This window comes from Hevea brasiliensis, chromosome 8, assembly GCF_030052815.1.
Source record: "Hevea brasiliensis isolate MT/VB/25A 57/8 chromosome 8, ASM3005281v1, whole genome shotgun sequence".
NCBI lineage: Eukaryota > Viridiplantae > Streptophyta > Magnoliopsida > Malpighiales > Euphorbiaceae > Hevea > Hevea brasiliensis.
Window position 1 is genome coordinate 20,959,153 of NC_079500.1, and position 17,410 is coordinate 20,976,562.

Here is a 17,410-nt window from a genome sequence, read left to right on the forward strand (position 1 = left end):
ATGCAGAAAGGGTGAAATGCGACAGGTGGGGGCATAACATCATCAGGTGGAGAGGATTGATGCATTGGATGTTGACGACGTCGAGGAGGACGTGATTGACATCGTGCTGGTCTATATGAGGGCCCAGGTTGGTTGATGGGTTGGTCCTCTTCCAATTCATCATTAAAAGTTGCTGCTTGAGGTGTAGACTGAGGAGGTGGCATTTGGCAAAGCCTACTTTCTTGTTCCAGTGCAATCATAATTTTCCTTAATGTACGCTTAACTTCTGCCACGTTTTGTGTTGATGGATTTTGCAATTTTATCAAATAATCCTCAATTGCGTCCTCCTGTAAAAATAAAAAATATATACATAACGTTACATTTTAGGTTAAAAAAGATAAAATTATTATTATAAGTATTTAATAATGAAAAAAATACATGTTGTTAATCATTACCACACAACCAATAGCAGCTCCACTTATTGAGATCCAACGTCTAGCAGCTCGACGGTATCACTCCATATATTCAGAATGATGGTGGAGTGGTTGTCCCATTTGTTGCCCTTGAACAATATATTGTTCTCGCCTATTCCAACGATTAATATATGTTGCATGGTGGTGTGCCCAATTACTCTCACTGAGTCAGAGAGTAATATCGTGCAACTCATCTGTTTGCATCGGTGGTGCTGGAATAGGCTGGGCCAAACCAAACTGCCTCATCACTCTGTCAGGTTGGTGCCATTCAATAATATGAAAGCAAATTAATGGCACCACTGTCTTCCAACTAGGACGACCTTGGATACACATGTCTGGCAGCTCATCCAATAATTCCTCGCAATATGGTTCCCATGTGATCTGCAAGTGAATATTAGCAAAACATGAAGTGATTATAAATGTACGGAAAAATATAACATATTATTTTTTGTCAGATTTATGGAATTTTGACTTATGTATGGAATTTTATGTCATATTATTAAATCTTCAGGTCGCATCCGGTCAAGGTTATACCGAATTTGTGGCAATACATGGGTTGTTACTTCAGTGATTTATCGAGCTCTACTCCACCTGTTAGTTGATAAGAAAATTAAAAATATAATACAATAAAAGGCAATTTATTCATTGCTTAATGGATAAAAATATAAATTAATAACATACCTAGCACCTAGAGGTGCATCATGAGGTGCTGATGGATCCCTTATTGATGGAGAGATTATTTTAAATCTCTCCCAAGCCCAGATCTGCAAAATGAATAGTGGTCCTGAAATATCCTTTGTTTCAGTAACGGCAACACAGCATAGCTCAGGATAAAGGAAGGCTAAGCAAGCTCCACCCCAACTGTATGTCGCAGCTTCCCTCAAGTCTTCTAGAAGGGGTAGAAACATCAAGTTGACACTTGAGTTTGTCTTGTCGGGAAATATCAAACTAATGAGTCGTAATATGAATGCTCTTGCATGCCATAATACGGTTAAATCATCAGCCTGATGTGGAATATCTCCAAACTCATCAGCTAGCCACGATAATTTTAGTGTATGTCCTCGGATCATTTCTGGGGGTGATCTAGCTCCCAATAATGTCTCACAAACTTCTGGCCAGTCGGCCCGTGACATTCCAGTTACAGCAGACCTATGTACTGGCAAATCGGAAATAATGCTGACATCCTGAAGAGTGATTGTGCACTCACCAATTGGCATCATAAACGTATGGGTTTCCGGTCGCCATCGCTCTACAAAGGCACTGATGAGGTGCCAATCAAGAGAAAAAAACCCTAGTCTAGCAATACTAATAAATCCAGAATCGCGAAGATGAGGAACAATTCGGTCATCAATGTCAGTATGTAATATTAGCCCCTGCCTCCTGCATGTAACCACTTCATGCTCAACTGTACCATTCCAAATCCCTTCAGAATGGTGTTGTGGCTGGAGTCGAAGAAGCTCTTTATCAATTGGACCAGGCACAATGTAATCTCTTCTTTCTTGTTGTGTAGTCATACCTATTTATTATTACAAAATATACATTTTCAATGGATCTTTTGATAGGTAAAACAATGCACATATGTTTCTTGTACATTAATTAATACACGAATGGTAACAAAAACATATAATGAAGGAATTAAATTATATAAATAAACATAGTCAATACATTACTTAAAAGTACAATATTGTTGAGTACATCATCAAAACATATAAATATACATGAACAAAACATATAAATATACATCAATAAAACATATAAATATTGTTTAGAATATTAGAACTAATTAGGTCACCCTTGTTATTTGATTCACAGGACATAATCTAATTAGCTCATCATAAAGGTCTTTGTCCAATGTGTAGTTGATTTTAGGTAACATGGGCTTTAACAGAGTATGTTTGTTACTATCACGAATTTTTATACCAGTTGACCGATACATTGTCCGCGTAGCGACCCAACTAGCATATTCTTTTGCGAATCCCTTAAGTAGCAGTAAATATGATGGGGTACGGTTAGCTTCTAATTTTTTCCATACGCGGTCAAGTATACCCTTGTCGTGGAATCTGACTAAAAAGTCGACCTTAAAGCCAAATATCTAGGTTTATCTATTAATAGCTCTCCTTCCCATATGATTTGTTGAATGAGCCCGTTGACCCTTATCATATGCTTAACAATGCAGAGTAGGTAATTCCCTGTAGTTGAGGGTGTTACTTCCATTGGTAGATTAATCAATTTCATAATTAGACCATGTACCCTTACTCTCTGTTGTTGATTGACAATCCTTTTTGGAGTGCGCATTATACGAGCCATTATATTATCTACGACATAAACAAAATGGAGCACAAATAAATAAATGAGAAACACATGATAATGCAAACATTATGGGAGATAATGTACTTGATAATAATGCATGTTACATTTACACACATAAAATTAAAATATAAAAAGAAATACAGTCCGCAACAATTTATAATAATGATACATAGTAACATAATTAAGTTATGTTGTTCCTTCGCATGTGACAACTTTTTTTTGTGTGTCCTTGTCCATGACATAACGAACAATGATTTACACTCCAATCCATTTCATTCTTCTTCCTTGACGAATTTGGTCGTCCTTTAGACCTTTTCTGGGTTGGGTCAGGTAGAAGAACTGGATAATTATCTGTTGGCCAATCATCAGGATGTTCAAGAGCATGAAACTGCCACTCATAGCACTTAAGCGTTCGCTCCAACGTGTAATAATTTGAAACATATTGCTCATAATTAATTGACATTGCTTGGCATGAGGCAATCACATGAGAACATGGAATGCGTATTTCTTCAAACTTCTTGCATGTGCATATCCTTTCATCAAGTTTGACCACATGCTTCGTTTCAGATCTTCCCTTCCAAACTTCAAATTCACCACAATCGCGGTTAAAGATTCGGACATTATATGAGTTTGCTTCATTTAAATTGTCAAGTAATATTTGAAGACATGCTGGTGTACATTTGAAGCCCATTTGCAGTTGCTCACGGAGGGTCATGCAGCGTGTGTCAAAATAATCAACACACTGGAAAAATATTTTTTCTACCATTGCAGTTATTGGTAAAGCACGGATCCTTTTGAGTATTCCATTAACAGACTCAACAGTATTAGTTGTCATGGAGCCATAACGTTTCCCTCCATCATGAGAACGTGTCCATTTTTCCAAAGGTATCTTTGTAGCCCATTCAAATGTGTCAGGATGCTCATTCTTGATTGTGTTCATGGCCTCATAAAATTTTTTTTTTTTCCAATTGTTGTGCTGTAAAAATAAAAAAGCCATGTTATTTGTTTTTTACTATGTCAAATTTATATTTAGATTACAGTAACAATAACTAGTCAACTTAGAAAACTAACCTGCCTTTCGGAGAGCTTCTTTCATATTAGTATTCTTAAACTTTGTGTTGTAATTGCTGAGGATATGTCTTAAGCAGTATCGATGATGCCCATCAGGGGGCTGCCACCAATCTTGATTCATTGCCTTTTTTATGGCAATATGTCTATCTGATATAACACATATTCCTTTACGATCTGTCACAAACACCCTCAAACAAGACATAAACCAATCCCAGTTCCTTGCATTTTCACTGTCGACTATTGCCCACGCAATTGGGAAAATATGGTTATTACCATCAAGTGTTGTTGCACAAAATAAACATCCTTTGTACTTCCCATATAAAAAAGTTGAGTCTATGAATATAACCAGTCGACAGTTCTTGAATCCTTCTATTGTTTGTTTATATGCCCAAAACATTCTATCGAAAACTGTAGACCCTTATTTTGTGATGAGCATGTGCATTGAGGCCGTGGGAAACCCGATGATGAAAAATTATATGACTGTAAGATGTAATTGGAGGCATGGAGCTGAATTATTAATTCCGTGGCATGATCTTGAAAAAAATAAAAATAATAATAAAATTTTGGGGAAATTAATTTAATTAAATTTAAATAAAATTTTATTTTGTTTAAATTTAATATGGGTAGTTCTTAAATGGATCTAATTAAGTTTAATTGGGCTCTATGGGCCTAAGAAAGCCTAGTTAGGAATTTTAAATGGGACCCATTTAATTATTTTCTAAAAATTAAAATAACAAAATATCTCTCTCCTCCTTGACCCCACTCTCTTCCTCACTCCCTATTGGTGCCTTCCATTTTTTCCTGTCTTCCTATTGGTTGAAACACCTCACCCATATCCCAGTCTTATTCGAATTCTGCAATCGTAGTTGTTTAAGTCATCTAAACTTTATCACCCTAAGACTCTAAATCCTACCACACCTCTTCCTCATTCCCTATTGGTGCCTTCCATTTTTTCTGTCTTCCTATTGGTTGAAACACCTCACCCATATCCCAGTCTTATTCGAATTCTGCAATTGTAGTTGTTTAAGTCATCTAAACTTTATCATCCTAAGACTCCAAATCCTATCACACCTCTCTCCCAAAACCCTATAAATACCCTACTAGAGAAGAGAAGAAGGGGATGATGAGAGGAGAGAGATAGAGAAAATTCAGAGTTATAAGAAATTTAGAGATATTTAAGACTCTTGGAGTTCTTCCTTATTATTTTTTTTCTTCAAGAAGATTTTCATACAAGATTTCTGGAAGGTCAGTTTTTTATTTTTCTTTTCAAGATCTATGCCACACAATATTTTAATTCTATGCTATTTGTCTTCAATTTATTTTATATGTTCATATAGATCATGTAATCATGTTTAATTTGAGGGAATACACAACTCTGCACATGTTTAGTTTCTGTCTCTCGTATTTTTATTATTTTTCTTTATTTTCTGAATCTGTAAAAAATTTGTAAAAATTATATTCATATTCTACACGAAATTCTATTAATTTTAGGCTCAAGAATCACTAAAAAAGCTTTAATATTTTGTAAGTTATGGCTGTTTGAAGTTAGGGTTCCTGTAAAATCTGATTTGCAGGATATCCGACTTGTGGAGCCAATATCTCCCTTGTTCCTTAATATTTTTGTGCAAATCTAGTGTCTAAAATTAACTTCAAAATCTTATGAATCTTTTCCAATTGGTTTTGTATTCATATCTTTTGTGGTTAATGAGTTATGAATTTTACAAAAAAAGTAGTACGATTCTGTCACTTAGAAGAGTTACGATTTATGTAGATCATTCGGCTAGGGTTTTGTTTGATTTATAAATTTTATGTTATTGTATGATATGTAGGCTATCTTCTGTAATTTTTTTATGATTTTTAGGCATGTTTAACTATTTTTAAAAAATCGAATTTCTTGCTACTGTTAATCTGCCAGAATTTAAAAATTGTATATTTATGCATGTTCTTGTATTTTCTTAGGTTTTAATTGATATTTGATCTATTTTCTGTATTCTTTTAATTCAAGAAGTGTTATAAAGTGTTTGGATCATGTTAGAAGACTTAGACCATCAGGTAGTTGTAACTAATTAGGAATCTTAACCCTTTAGGAGACTAGAGTTAGAATCCAATGTAAATTGTTATTAATGTTTTCTTTATTTCTTTTATTTTCTTTAGTTTCTTTATTTTTTATTACAAACAAAATTGGTAAGTAGCCCTAAGGTAAGTACCAAAGAGGGCATTTGCGTGGAGCTTATATGGAGCTAAATGGGAGTAAGCCAGGGATATCATTGCCATACTAGAAGAGAAGACCCTTTTTTAAGGGTAGCTTGCCCCAATGGCAACTGCATTTACCAACAGGTAAGTAGCTCTAAACTTCTCGAATAACCATTGGTATGAAATTGTAGTAATAATAGAACTTTCATTTGGTAAATTAAAATTAACTTTGTTTTTTAATTTAACTGACTTTTGCATGTAATTAATTTAAATAAATACTTTGTAAATTAAAATTAATCTTGTTTGTAAATTAAACTAACATTGGCATGTAAATAAATTTAATTTAATACTTGATAATTGTAAAATAAATTTGCATGTTAGAAATCTTTATTAGGTTGTGATTGTTTGGGCCTTATGTGATATTAGAATAAATTACACATGTACATAATTAACTTAGTTTAATTATCCTTAAGGTAACTTGGTGAAAATTAATTAATTAGGTTAAATAGAAACGTAGGGTTATTTGAAATTGAATTTGTTTGTAAATTAAATTCTCAATAATAAATTAATTTTAGTCATCTGATAAATATCATTTAAATAATTAGCAATCCCATAGATAGGAATTACTTGTGCATAAAAATTGTCTGTAAACAAAACCCTTTTGTGAATTACTTACATGTGTAGGATTAGAATTACATTTTTTTAGGATAAAGTTTAATAAAGGAATAATAAACAAGACTTCTAGAAATATTAGTAGAGGACTGGCACTCGAATTAACGAGGTTAGACCAGGCGTAAGGGGTGCCTAACACCTTCCCCTTACGTACCCACTATCCCGAACCTAGACATTGGGCTATGGTAATGACGGTTGTGGAAACTCTGCAAGGAGTAAGTTGCCATCCATGACCCTCGGAAGAAACACTGAATATGTCCCGGTTATTACCCGGGTGGCGACTCCTGTCTATCTATGCCTTCGTGGCATAAATCCTTAGTACCGTGGTAGTGTTATGGGAAGACGGTACTTACCAGTGGTTTGATTCTATTAGGATTGTATGAAGTGCATGTCTAGGAAATGCTGTCTAAGGAGGTGGTACTTAAGTGAGACCATTGTGACTCCACCATCTTTCCTGGGCATTACCTGGTGCATTTTATATAATTTCAATGGATGATATTTCGCCTCACGCCCCCTTGTCCTACAGTTTGGCGACTCCGCTGGGGACTAAATGGATAGTTACTCCAACATGTTTCTATTAGTCTAATATTATTCCTTTGTTAAACTTTTTGCATTGCACTACACTATCACACGGATCACCCTTACCCTTTTAGCCTCGTTAGTACTAGCCAAGGAGACCATGGTTCTACTCGAGCTATGACGAATTGGTGAATGCTAGCACCCCATGCCCGTACCTTCGAGTATATAAAAGAGCCACAGCTCCGGCCGTTGTGCTTAATGGACAAGCTCTCGCATGGGTGACCCTTTTCCTACCCAATAAAGCCCATGAGCCATAGATTTCAACCCTAGGTACCCCGTAGATTTTTGTTGTGCTGGATTCGTATCCTTACTATTCAAACCATAAGTTCTAGTGGTAGTTGAGATGAACCTAGGCCTATGCATAAACCCAATGTGTGTATAGGCCCAAGTCCATTTCAAAACCCATATTAAGCAAGAGGATGCTTACTTATGGTTAAACTTTAAGGATATAAATCCTTTGTTTGTGAGGGAAGGATCGTCCTGGACCACCCCCTGTTGGTGTGTCCAGTGTACCATAGCCTAGGATAGAATTTTTTTCTTACCCTGCACGTGAGAGTTGAAGGTATAAGGGGGCGAAGATTCAGTTCTGGAGATTTTTTTTTTTTTTGGTTTTGATTCAGTCTTTGGTTCGATTTTAGTTCAGTTTATATGGTCTGGTTTTGATTCAGTTTTGGTTCTAGTGGTATGGTTTGATTTTGGTTTTGTAAAAGTAAAGGCAAAAAAAAAAAAATAGTCCATTCATGCATTGCATTCATGTACATAGCATACTTAGGTTAACCCTTAAATCCTATTTTTTTGAGCAAACATAGCCTCAAAATACACCAAAGAGACTTCCAATCAGGTCACTTGGGTTAGGGAAGGGAAGAGACTAGTAAGGATTTCACCTGCACTACTTAAGATGGAAGAAATTATGGCCGTGCTTGATGAAATATTGAATGCCAAGATGTTTGAGCTAGAAGAGAAAATTGTGGTCAATTTTAAAAAGAGGCCCCGAGGTAGGCCAATTAAGTGGCATTAAAGTTATTGAGGTTCAAATTGTGTCTCACACCCCAAGGAGATTTTTTTTTCAGCTAACCCTTATCTGAAGTTTTGGAGCGTCTCAAAGCTCAAGACCTCCTACAGCTCTTAGCACCCAGACTACTACCAAATCCACTCCCACCTAGCTATGATATCAACCAATGTTGCCAATTTTACCAAGCCCACAGTCATGACACCGACTGATGCTTTCAACTGAAACATGATATCTAAGACCTAATTGATGCCAAAAGGATAATTGACCTAGAAAATCAATCCAAAAGCCCCATGCCTAGCCAAAATTTCCACCTACACCAGGTCTCTACATGATCTCCATCACCTCAAATAACCCTAATAGAATTATTGACTTTATCCAACCCATCCAAAAGCCCAATGAACTTATCCAACCCATCCAAAAGCCTAGTGAACCTATCCAACCCATCCAAAAGCCCAATGAACCTCAGTCTATAATGGTTATTGACATTTGTGATAATTCTAGCTATGATGAGGGTCCTTTGGATGTCTGGATTGATTCTGATGAGGAGATAGTTGCATTACAACTGATGGTTCAGTTCCACTAGTGTCTGATTTTCAAGTTGTTGGGATCTATAAAAACTAGATGGATCTAAAAGTGACTACTATGAAGAGAGGGCTGAAGTTTTTTCTTAGCATAGGCCTAGGAGAAAGTATAGATGGTCTGGTGACTTTTCTTGAGATGAAGGGGCAGATTACCCTGACATATGATTAGGGGTTACCATATGTGAAAGAGCTAAAGCAGAAAATCAGCACCATTGATCTGAGGACTGCATGAAAAGCCAAACACCTGAAGCTACACCCCTATGTTTGAGTCTATCTTTTGTAATGCTCACAGTAGTAATATTGCAGTTTCCAATTCTGATGTACTTGATAAAGATTTCGAGGCAAAGATCAATAACATTCCCAATCCTGCTTACTTGTTTGATGTTTATTCTAATGGGCATATGCATGGCATTCATAATCATTTAGAATCTATTTTTGTTAATGCATCAAAATCGATCTCTATTAATTTAGGTACACCAAATAATCCTAAAGACATTAAGTTAGCTGAAGATTTAACCCAAGAAGAAAGAGATAAATTTATAGCCTTGTTAACAAAGTACCAAGAAGCACATGCCTCGAGCTTAAAATCAGATGGCCGATTCCCAAGCCACGCTGGTGCCGCTATAGGAAAAGAGTGATCAAAAGTTGACTTAGCTGGTTATCCTAATGAGGAGTAAAATTTTATGCTATGAAGGATTAGTAGTAGCACATGTGGACCTAGAGGGAGAAGGAAAATGATATGAAGATATAAGGACGTCTCTGGAAGTGAGAGAATACTCGCAATAAGCCTACAAAAGAGATAGAGCAATAATTCATAGATTAGCCACTCAACTTACTTTAGCTGGGGGGCAATTCTACAAACTCTTATGTGTGATAGAAAAATAGGCTGAGCAAATAATGAAAGAAATACATGCAGGAAATGTGTGGTCCCCATATGAATGGAAATGTTCTAGTTGGGAAAAAATGTTCGAAACATATAAGGATTGGCCTGAAAAACTCCCTTATGTTCTTTAAGATTATCGTAGTATTACAAGGACATCCACGAGGGCAACCCCATTCTCTTTAGTGTATGGGATTAAAGTAGTGCTATCCATTAAGCAAGAGGTCAAATCCTTAAGAGTGATGCTAGAAGCTAAGATCCTAGAAAATGAGTGGGCCTATAAGAGATATGAAGAACTAGCTTTGATTGATGAAAAGAGGATGCGAGCCTTGTATCATATGCAGGCTTATCAAAGGAAGATAACTAGAGCCTTTAATAAGAAGGTGAAGCCAAGAAAGATCAAAGAGGGAGATATGGTTGTGAAACAAACTCGGCCCATCCCTTTTGATCCAAGAGGAAAGTTTAAGCCAAACTGGGATGGTCCACACATAGTCAAAAGATCTTGCTACTGTAAGAATATCAGACCTGGATGGGAATGAATTTCAAGAACCAGTCAATTTAGACAGGCTTAAATGGTACTTTGTGTGAGACAGGCCCGCTAAGCTGAAAACCTGCAAAAGGCGGTCTAGGCAAAAGTAAGGGTCAAAGAAAAAATAACGAAAGGAAAAAAAAAAGGAAAAGAAAAAGAAAAGAAAAGAAAAGAAAAAATGCTAGATTGAAAACCTACAAAAGGCAGTCTAGGCAAAAGGAGAGATGAGAGAAGATCTGGATGAAAAACCTGAAAAGGCCATTCGGCAGGTTATAAAGCTTATTTCTAACTTTGGAAGGTTAGAAATTTAGCAAAACTAAATGTAAGAGGGAGTAATGGTGTACCTGAATAAATAAAGAAGTTTTTATTGCATTAATCAGGAATAGGTTTTATTGAATTATGATTGTGAATGTTTTGTGTCTTGAGGGATATATCAAAAGATTAAGTAATTGAACTGCATTGTTTTGATTTAACCTATTGTCTTGTGAGCATGATAGAATAGGTGCTTGATATGAATATCCTGGTGATTGTCTAATTTCAAAAAAAGAGAAAAAGAACAAGAAAAAGAAAAGAAAAAAAGAGAGCTCGCTAAGTGGAAAACCTGAAAGGGCCGCTTAGGCAAAAGTTAGAGCAAGCCCGCTGAGATGAAAACCCAAAAGGGCATTTCAGGCAAAACTTAGGGCACAGAGAATGAAGTTCATGGAAGAGAAATGAGTCAAGGCAGAAATCATGGGGGGAGAGAAGAAAAAGAAAAATCAGAGAGAAATTATATTGTGACCTTAAGGAAGTCTTTTTTGGTGAATAATTTTTCTCAAAAAAATTTGAGGTTATAAGAAAGTTTTTGCAAAAAGAGGTCCCCCAGAGGACTAAGTTTTTTTTAGAATCTCTAGCAAAATCAGCATGCCCATGATAGGAAGTAGCATACAGGAAGCATAAAAATCAGAGAGAATTTTGAGACCCAGTCATCCTAATTTTTTTTTCAAATCATGAATTAGATATTTTTTGGTAAGTCCTTAGACGTTGTTTAGGGCGCATGACATAGTTGTGTAAGGCATAGAAGAACATGCATCAACATGTCACCTGTGGGTGTGTAAGGCGTAGAAAAACACGCATTACCACAGTTTCAAGTGTCGAACTACGAGGGGGTCTGATTCTTCCTCAGGATAGCGAGGGGGATACGTAGGTAGTTTAGGATCGTGGTCCTAAATACGAACCCACAACATTTCATGATAGATGTTTTTTGGTAAGTCCTTAGACGTTGTTTAGGGCACATGGCATAGTTGTGTAAGGCGTAGAAGAACACGCATCAACATGTCACCTGTAGGTGTGTAAGGCGTAGAAGAACATGCATCACCACAGTTTCAAGTGTCGAACTACGAGTGGGTCTGATTCTTCCTCAGGATAGCGAGGGAGATACGTGGTAGTTTAGGATCATGGTCCTAAATACGAATCCACAACATTTCAAAACACAGAGTTTCCATTATCATGAGACCGTAGCTAGTCTCATGATGCAGAGTGTATCGGCGAGTAAGATGCATTCGATTTTCACATTACAAAGTTATCAACGTTATGAGACCGTAGCTAGTCTCATAACACAGAGTGTATCGGCGAGCAAGATGCACTCAATTTTCACATGACACAGTTATCACTGTTATGAGACCGTAGCTAGTCTCATGACGCAGAGTGTATCGACAGAGCAAGATACACTCGTTTTTCACATGACACAATTATTACTATTATGAGACCGTAGCTAGTCTCATAATATAGAGTATGTCGACCGAGCAAGATATACTTGATCCTCATAGCCAATGTTTCATAGTTATTAGAAATTTGAGTTTCACTTTGACGAAACTTGAGCAATGCTTCGCATTGATTTCAACTTTCGCCAAAGTGGGGGGCAAACTGTAGACCCTTATTTTGTGATGAGCATGTGCATTGAGGCCATGGGAAACCCGATGATGAAAAATTATATGACTGTAAGATGTAATTGGAGGCATGGAGCTGAATTATTAATTCCGTGGCATGATCTTGAAAAAAATAAAAATAATAATAAAATTTTGGGGAAATTAATTTAATTAAATTTAAATAAAATTTTATTTTGTTTAAATTTAATATGGGTAGTTCTTAAATGGATCTAATTAAGTTTAATTGGGCTCTATGGGCCTAAGAAAGCCTAGTTAGGAATTTTAAATGGGACCCATTTAATTATTTTCTAAAAATTAAAATAACAAAATATCTCTCTCCTCCTTGACCCCACTCTCTTCCTCACTCCCTATTGGTGCCTTCCATTTTTTCCTGTCTTCCTATTGGTTGAAACACCTCACCCATATCCCAGTCTTATTCGAATTCTGCAATCGTAGTTGTTTAAGTCATCTAAACTTTATCACCCTAAGACTCTAAATCCTACCACACCTCTTCCTCATTCCCTATTGGTGCCTTCCATTTTTTCTGTCTTCCTATTGGTTGAAACACCTCACCCATATCCCAGTCTTATTCGAATTCTGCAATTGTAGTTGTTTAAGTCATCTAAACTTTATCATCCTAAGACTCCAAATCCTATCACACCTCTCTCCCAAAACCCTATAAATACCCTACTAGAGAAGAGAAGAAGGGGATGATGAGAGGAGAGAGATAGAGAAAATTCAGAGTTATAAGAAATTTAGAGATATTTAAGACTCTTGGAGTTCTTCCTTATTATTTTTTTTCTTCAAGAAGATTTTCATACAAGATTTCTGGAAGGTCAGTTTTTATTGTTTTCTTTTCAAGATCTATGCCACACAATATTTTAATTCTATGCTATTTGTCTTCAATTTATTTTATATGTTCATATAGATCATGTAATCATGTTTAATTTGAGGGAATACACAACTCTGCACATGTTTAGTTTCTGTCTCTCGTATTTTTATTATTTTTCTTTATTTTCTGAATCTGTAAAAAATTTGTAAAAATTATATTCATATTCTACACGAAATTCTATTAATTTTAGGCTCAAGAATCACTAAAAAAGCTTTAATATTTTGTAAGTTATGGCTGTTTGAAGTTAGGGTTCCTGTAAAATCTGATTTGCAGGATATCCGACTTGTGGAGCCAATATCTCCCTTGTTCCTTAATATTTTTGTGCAAATCTAGTGTCTAAAATTAACTTCAAAATCTTATGAATCTTTTCCAATTGGTTTTGCATTCATATCTTTTGTGGTTAATGAGTTATGAATTTTACAAAAAAGTAGTACGATTCTGTCACTTAGAAGAGTTACGATTTATGTAGATCATTCGGCTAGGGTTTTGTTTGATTTATAAATTTTATGTTATTGTATGATATGTAGGCTATCTTCTGTAATTTTTTTATGATTTTTAGGCATGTTTAACTATTTTTAAAAAATCGAATTTCTTGCTACTGTTAATCTGCCAGAATTTAAAAATTGTATATTTATGCATGTTCTTGTATTTTCTTAGGTTTTAATTGATATTTGATCTATTTTCTGTATTCTTTTAATTCAAGAAGTGTTATAAAGTGTTTGGATCATGTTAGAAGACTTAGACCATTAGGTAGTTGTAACTAATTAGGAATCTTAACCCTTTAGGAGACTAGAGTTAGAATCCAATGTAAATTGTTATTAATGTTTTCTTTATTTCTTTTATTTTCTTTAGTTTCTTTATTTTTTATTACAAACAAAATTGGTAAGTAGCCCTAAGGTAAGTACCAAAGAGGGCATTTGCGTGGAGCTTATATGGAGCTAAACGGGAGTAAGCCAGTGATATCATTGCCATACTAGAAGAGAAGACCCTTTTTTAAGGGTAGCTTGCCCCAATGGCAACTGCATTTACCAACAGGTAAGTAGCTCTAAACTTCTCGAATAACCATTGGTATGAAATTGTAGTAATAATAGAACTTTCATTTGGTAAATTAAAATTAACTTTGTTTTTTAATTTAACTGACTTTTGCATGTAATTAATTTAAATAAATACTTTGTAAATTAAAATTAATCTTGTTTGTAAATTAAACTAACATTGGCATGTAAATAAATTTAATTTAATACTTGATAATTGTAAAATAAATTTGCATGTTAGAAATCTTTATTAGGTTGTGATTGTTTGGGCCTTATGTGATATTAGAATAAATTACACATGTACATAATTAACTTAGTTTAATTATCCTTAAGGTAACTTGGTGAAAATTAATTAATTAGGTTAAATAGAAACGTAGGGTTATTTGAAATTGAATTTGTTTGTAAATTAAATTCTCAATAATAAATTAATTTTAGTCATCTGATAAATATCATTTAAATAATTAGCAATCCCATAGATAGGAATTACTTGTGCATGAAAATTGTGTGTAAACAACAACCCTTTTGTGAATTACTTGCGTGTGTAGGATTAGAATTGCATTTTTAGGATAAAGTTTAATAAAGGAATAATAAACAAGACTTCTAGAAACATTAGTAGAGGACTGGCACTCGAATTAACGAGGTTAGACCAGGCGTAAGGGGTGCCTAACACCTTCCCCTTACGTACCCACTATCCCGAACCTAGACATTGGGCTATGGTAATGACGGTTGTGGAAACTCTGCAAGGAGTAAGTTGCCATCCATGACCCTCGGAAGAAACATCAATATGTCCGGTTATTACCCGGTGGCGACTGTCTATCTATGCCTTCGTGGCATAAATCCTTAGTACCGTGGTAGTGTTATGGGAAGACGGTACTTACCAGTGGTTTGATTCTATTAGGATTGTATGAAGTGCATGTCTAGGAAATGCTGTCTAAGGAGGTGGTACTTAAGTGAGACCATTGTGACTCCACCATCTTTCCTGGGCATTACCTGGTGCATTTTATATAATTTCAATGGATGATATTTCGCCTCACGCCCCCTTGTCCTACAAAAACCCGATAAGCAGGATCTAATCTATTATTAACAAAAAAAGGATCATCTTCAATGAAGAACATACTTTCAGGGTTCTGTTTGCACAAAGCAAGCATAAATTGTCGCAACCTTCCGAAAGATTCCTCCCAATCACCAAAGATCTTAATAATTGCATCGTGCCTAGCCTTCCAGGTCTTTCGATAACTTGGCATATATCCAATCTTATCTTTCATTTCAGACTGTAACGCTCCTATCTTGACATTGGGTTGTTCACATATAATGGCGAGAATGAAATCATATATAAATTTGCTATCCAATTGCTTATGATCTTGTGACAGTGATGGATTAACACATGTATGTGGTCCTTTATATCGCGTAATTTTCCATATATCACTTCCTTTCCCTCGTGAGGCACTCAATCTCCACTTACAATTGCTCTTTATGTCTTTGCACCTGATGGCATATGTTCTACTCTTTGTCTCCTCATTACAAAACTCATGGTGCCTATGTAAATGATATTCTTTGGCAGCTTTTTGGACATCCTCTCTAGATGAGAATATCAGTCCTAATTCAAACTCTTTTAATGGATCCCACATCGAACTACACTGTGGTGTTGACCATGGATCAACCGTTAGCAATGAAAAATCTATTTCACTATAAGGCGGAGGAGGGACAAGCGGCATTATTGGGTTTGCAACATGAGTATTATAGTAAAAAGGCAAATATACTACTAACTCATTAAGGCAAATCTACTACTAACTCATTATGATGACCACCATCCTCATTCATGTCCCAGTCATCACTATCAATCCATTCTTCATCAGACTCTTCATCATCCTCATCATCATTGGGACAATAATCATTGCTAACGGATTCAAAATCATCCGTACACTTAAGTGCTTTAGTGTAACAACTATTTGATGGGCCCGCTTCATCAACAACATTTGCAGATGGTCGAAAAATGTCAATATAGAATTCAATAGATGACATACCTCCAATTTCATCAATGAAATTAAACATAATATTCACATCGTCATCGTTTACCAAACCCATGCAATCCCATTTAAATGAGCCATTTTTTTCAGTGGGTTATCTGAATAAGATTTTCGATATAAATTCATGTCCACCTTTAAGATTAATTCCACGGACAATTTTCATTCCTAAAGTACCAAAATCCATACGTTTACCAATAGTAATGACGGTTGATAAACCCCCATAATATTCATAGCCTTCATCATCCATAATGATTTCTCCATCCCAATATAAAGTAGCAAAATTTGGAATTGACATTTCTGATAAAATAAAAATCGCAACAACTATCAGCATAAACGGTCTGGTTGACAATACGTCATTATATTTTACTTAATAAAGAAATTATTTTCAACAACATTTTACATTACTAATTTTTCTATTTTTAAAATTTTAATATTATCTAAATAATATAATTTTATAATTTATTTTTATTAATTACATTTTAATTAAAATGCTACTTATTTTGGCAATTTTTTATATTACTAATTTTTCATTTTGTAATAATATTTTATATAAATTTATATTTTATTTTTATTACATCATTTTCTATAATATATTATGAACTCAATTTTTTATTAATAAAGAAATTATTTTCAACAACATTTTACATTACTAATTTTTCTATTTTTTTTAATTTTAATTAATAAAATAAATTAATATTTTATTTCTAATAATTACATTTTAATTAAATATGCAATGATTTCGACAAATTTTTATGTTACTATTGTTTTCACTTTTTAATCATATTTTAATAATATTCATTTTTTTTAATAATTACATTTTAATTGTTATATTGAGTTTCCCCAATTTTTTTTATTTTACTATTTTTTATTTCTTTAATATTATCTAAATAATATAATTTTATAATTTATTTTTATTAATTACATTTTAATTAAAATACTACTTATTTTTTTTGGCAATTTTTTATATTACTAATTTTTCATTTTTTAATAATATTTTCTATAAATTTATATTTTATTTTTATTACATCCTTTTCTATAATATATTATGAACTCAATTTTCTATTAATAAAGAAATTATTTTCAACAATATTTTACATTACTAATTTTTCTATTTTTTTAATTTTAATTAATAAAATAAATTAATATTTTATTTCTAATAATTACATTTTAATTAAATATGCAATGATTTCGATAAATTTTTATGGTACTATTGTTTTCACTTTTTAATCATATTTTAATAATATTAATTTTTTTTTATAATTAAATTTTAATTGTTA

General features: G+C 34.2%; 1 protein-coding gene across 1 annotated transcript; it reads right to left on the reverse strand.

Annotated features, from left to right (window-relative positions):
• Positions 1-3,828: 3,828 nt before the first annotated feature.
• LOC131182094 (uncharacterized) lies at positions 3,829-15,821 on the reverse strand. Its single transcript, XM_058150737.1, has 2 exons — positions 15,141-15,821; positions 3,829-4,143 (listed from the first exon to the last, which is right to left on the reverse strand). The coding sequence occupies exons 1-2, from the start codon at positions 15,819-15,821 to the stop codon at positions 3,829-3,831; spliced, it is 996 nt and encodes a 331-aa protein (XP_058006720.1).
• Between the last annotated feature and the right edge of the window lie 1,589 nt (positions 15,822-17,410).

Bases quoted from the DNA above. Each gene is read 5' to 3' on its own strand.
- LOC131182094 (XM_058150737.1), bottom strand. From the start codon at position 15,821: ATGCCGCTTGTCCCTCCTCCGCCTTATAGTGAAATAGATTTTTCATTG. The intron at 4,144-15,140 runs GTGAGGCGAAAT...TTATATGGGAAG, and splicing joins TTTTTGTAGGACAAGGGGGC to TACAAAGGATGTTTATTTTG.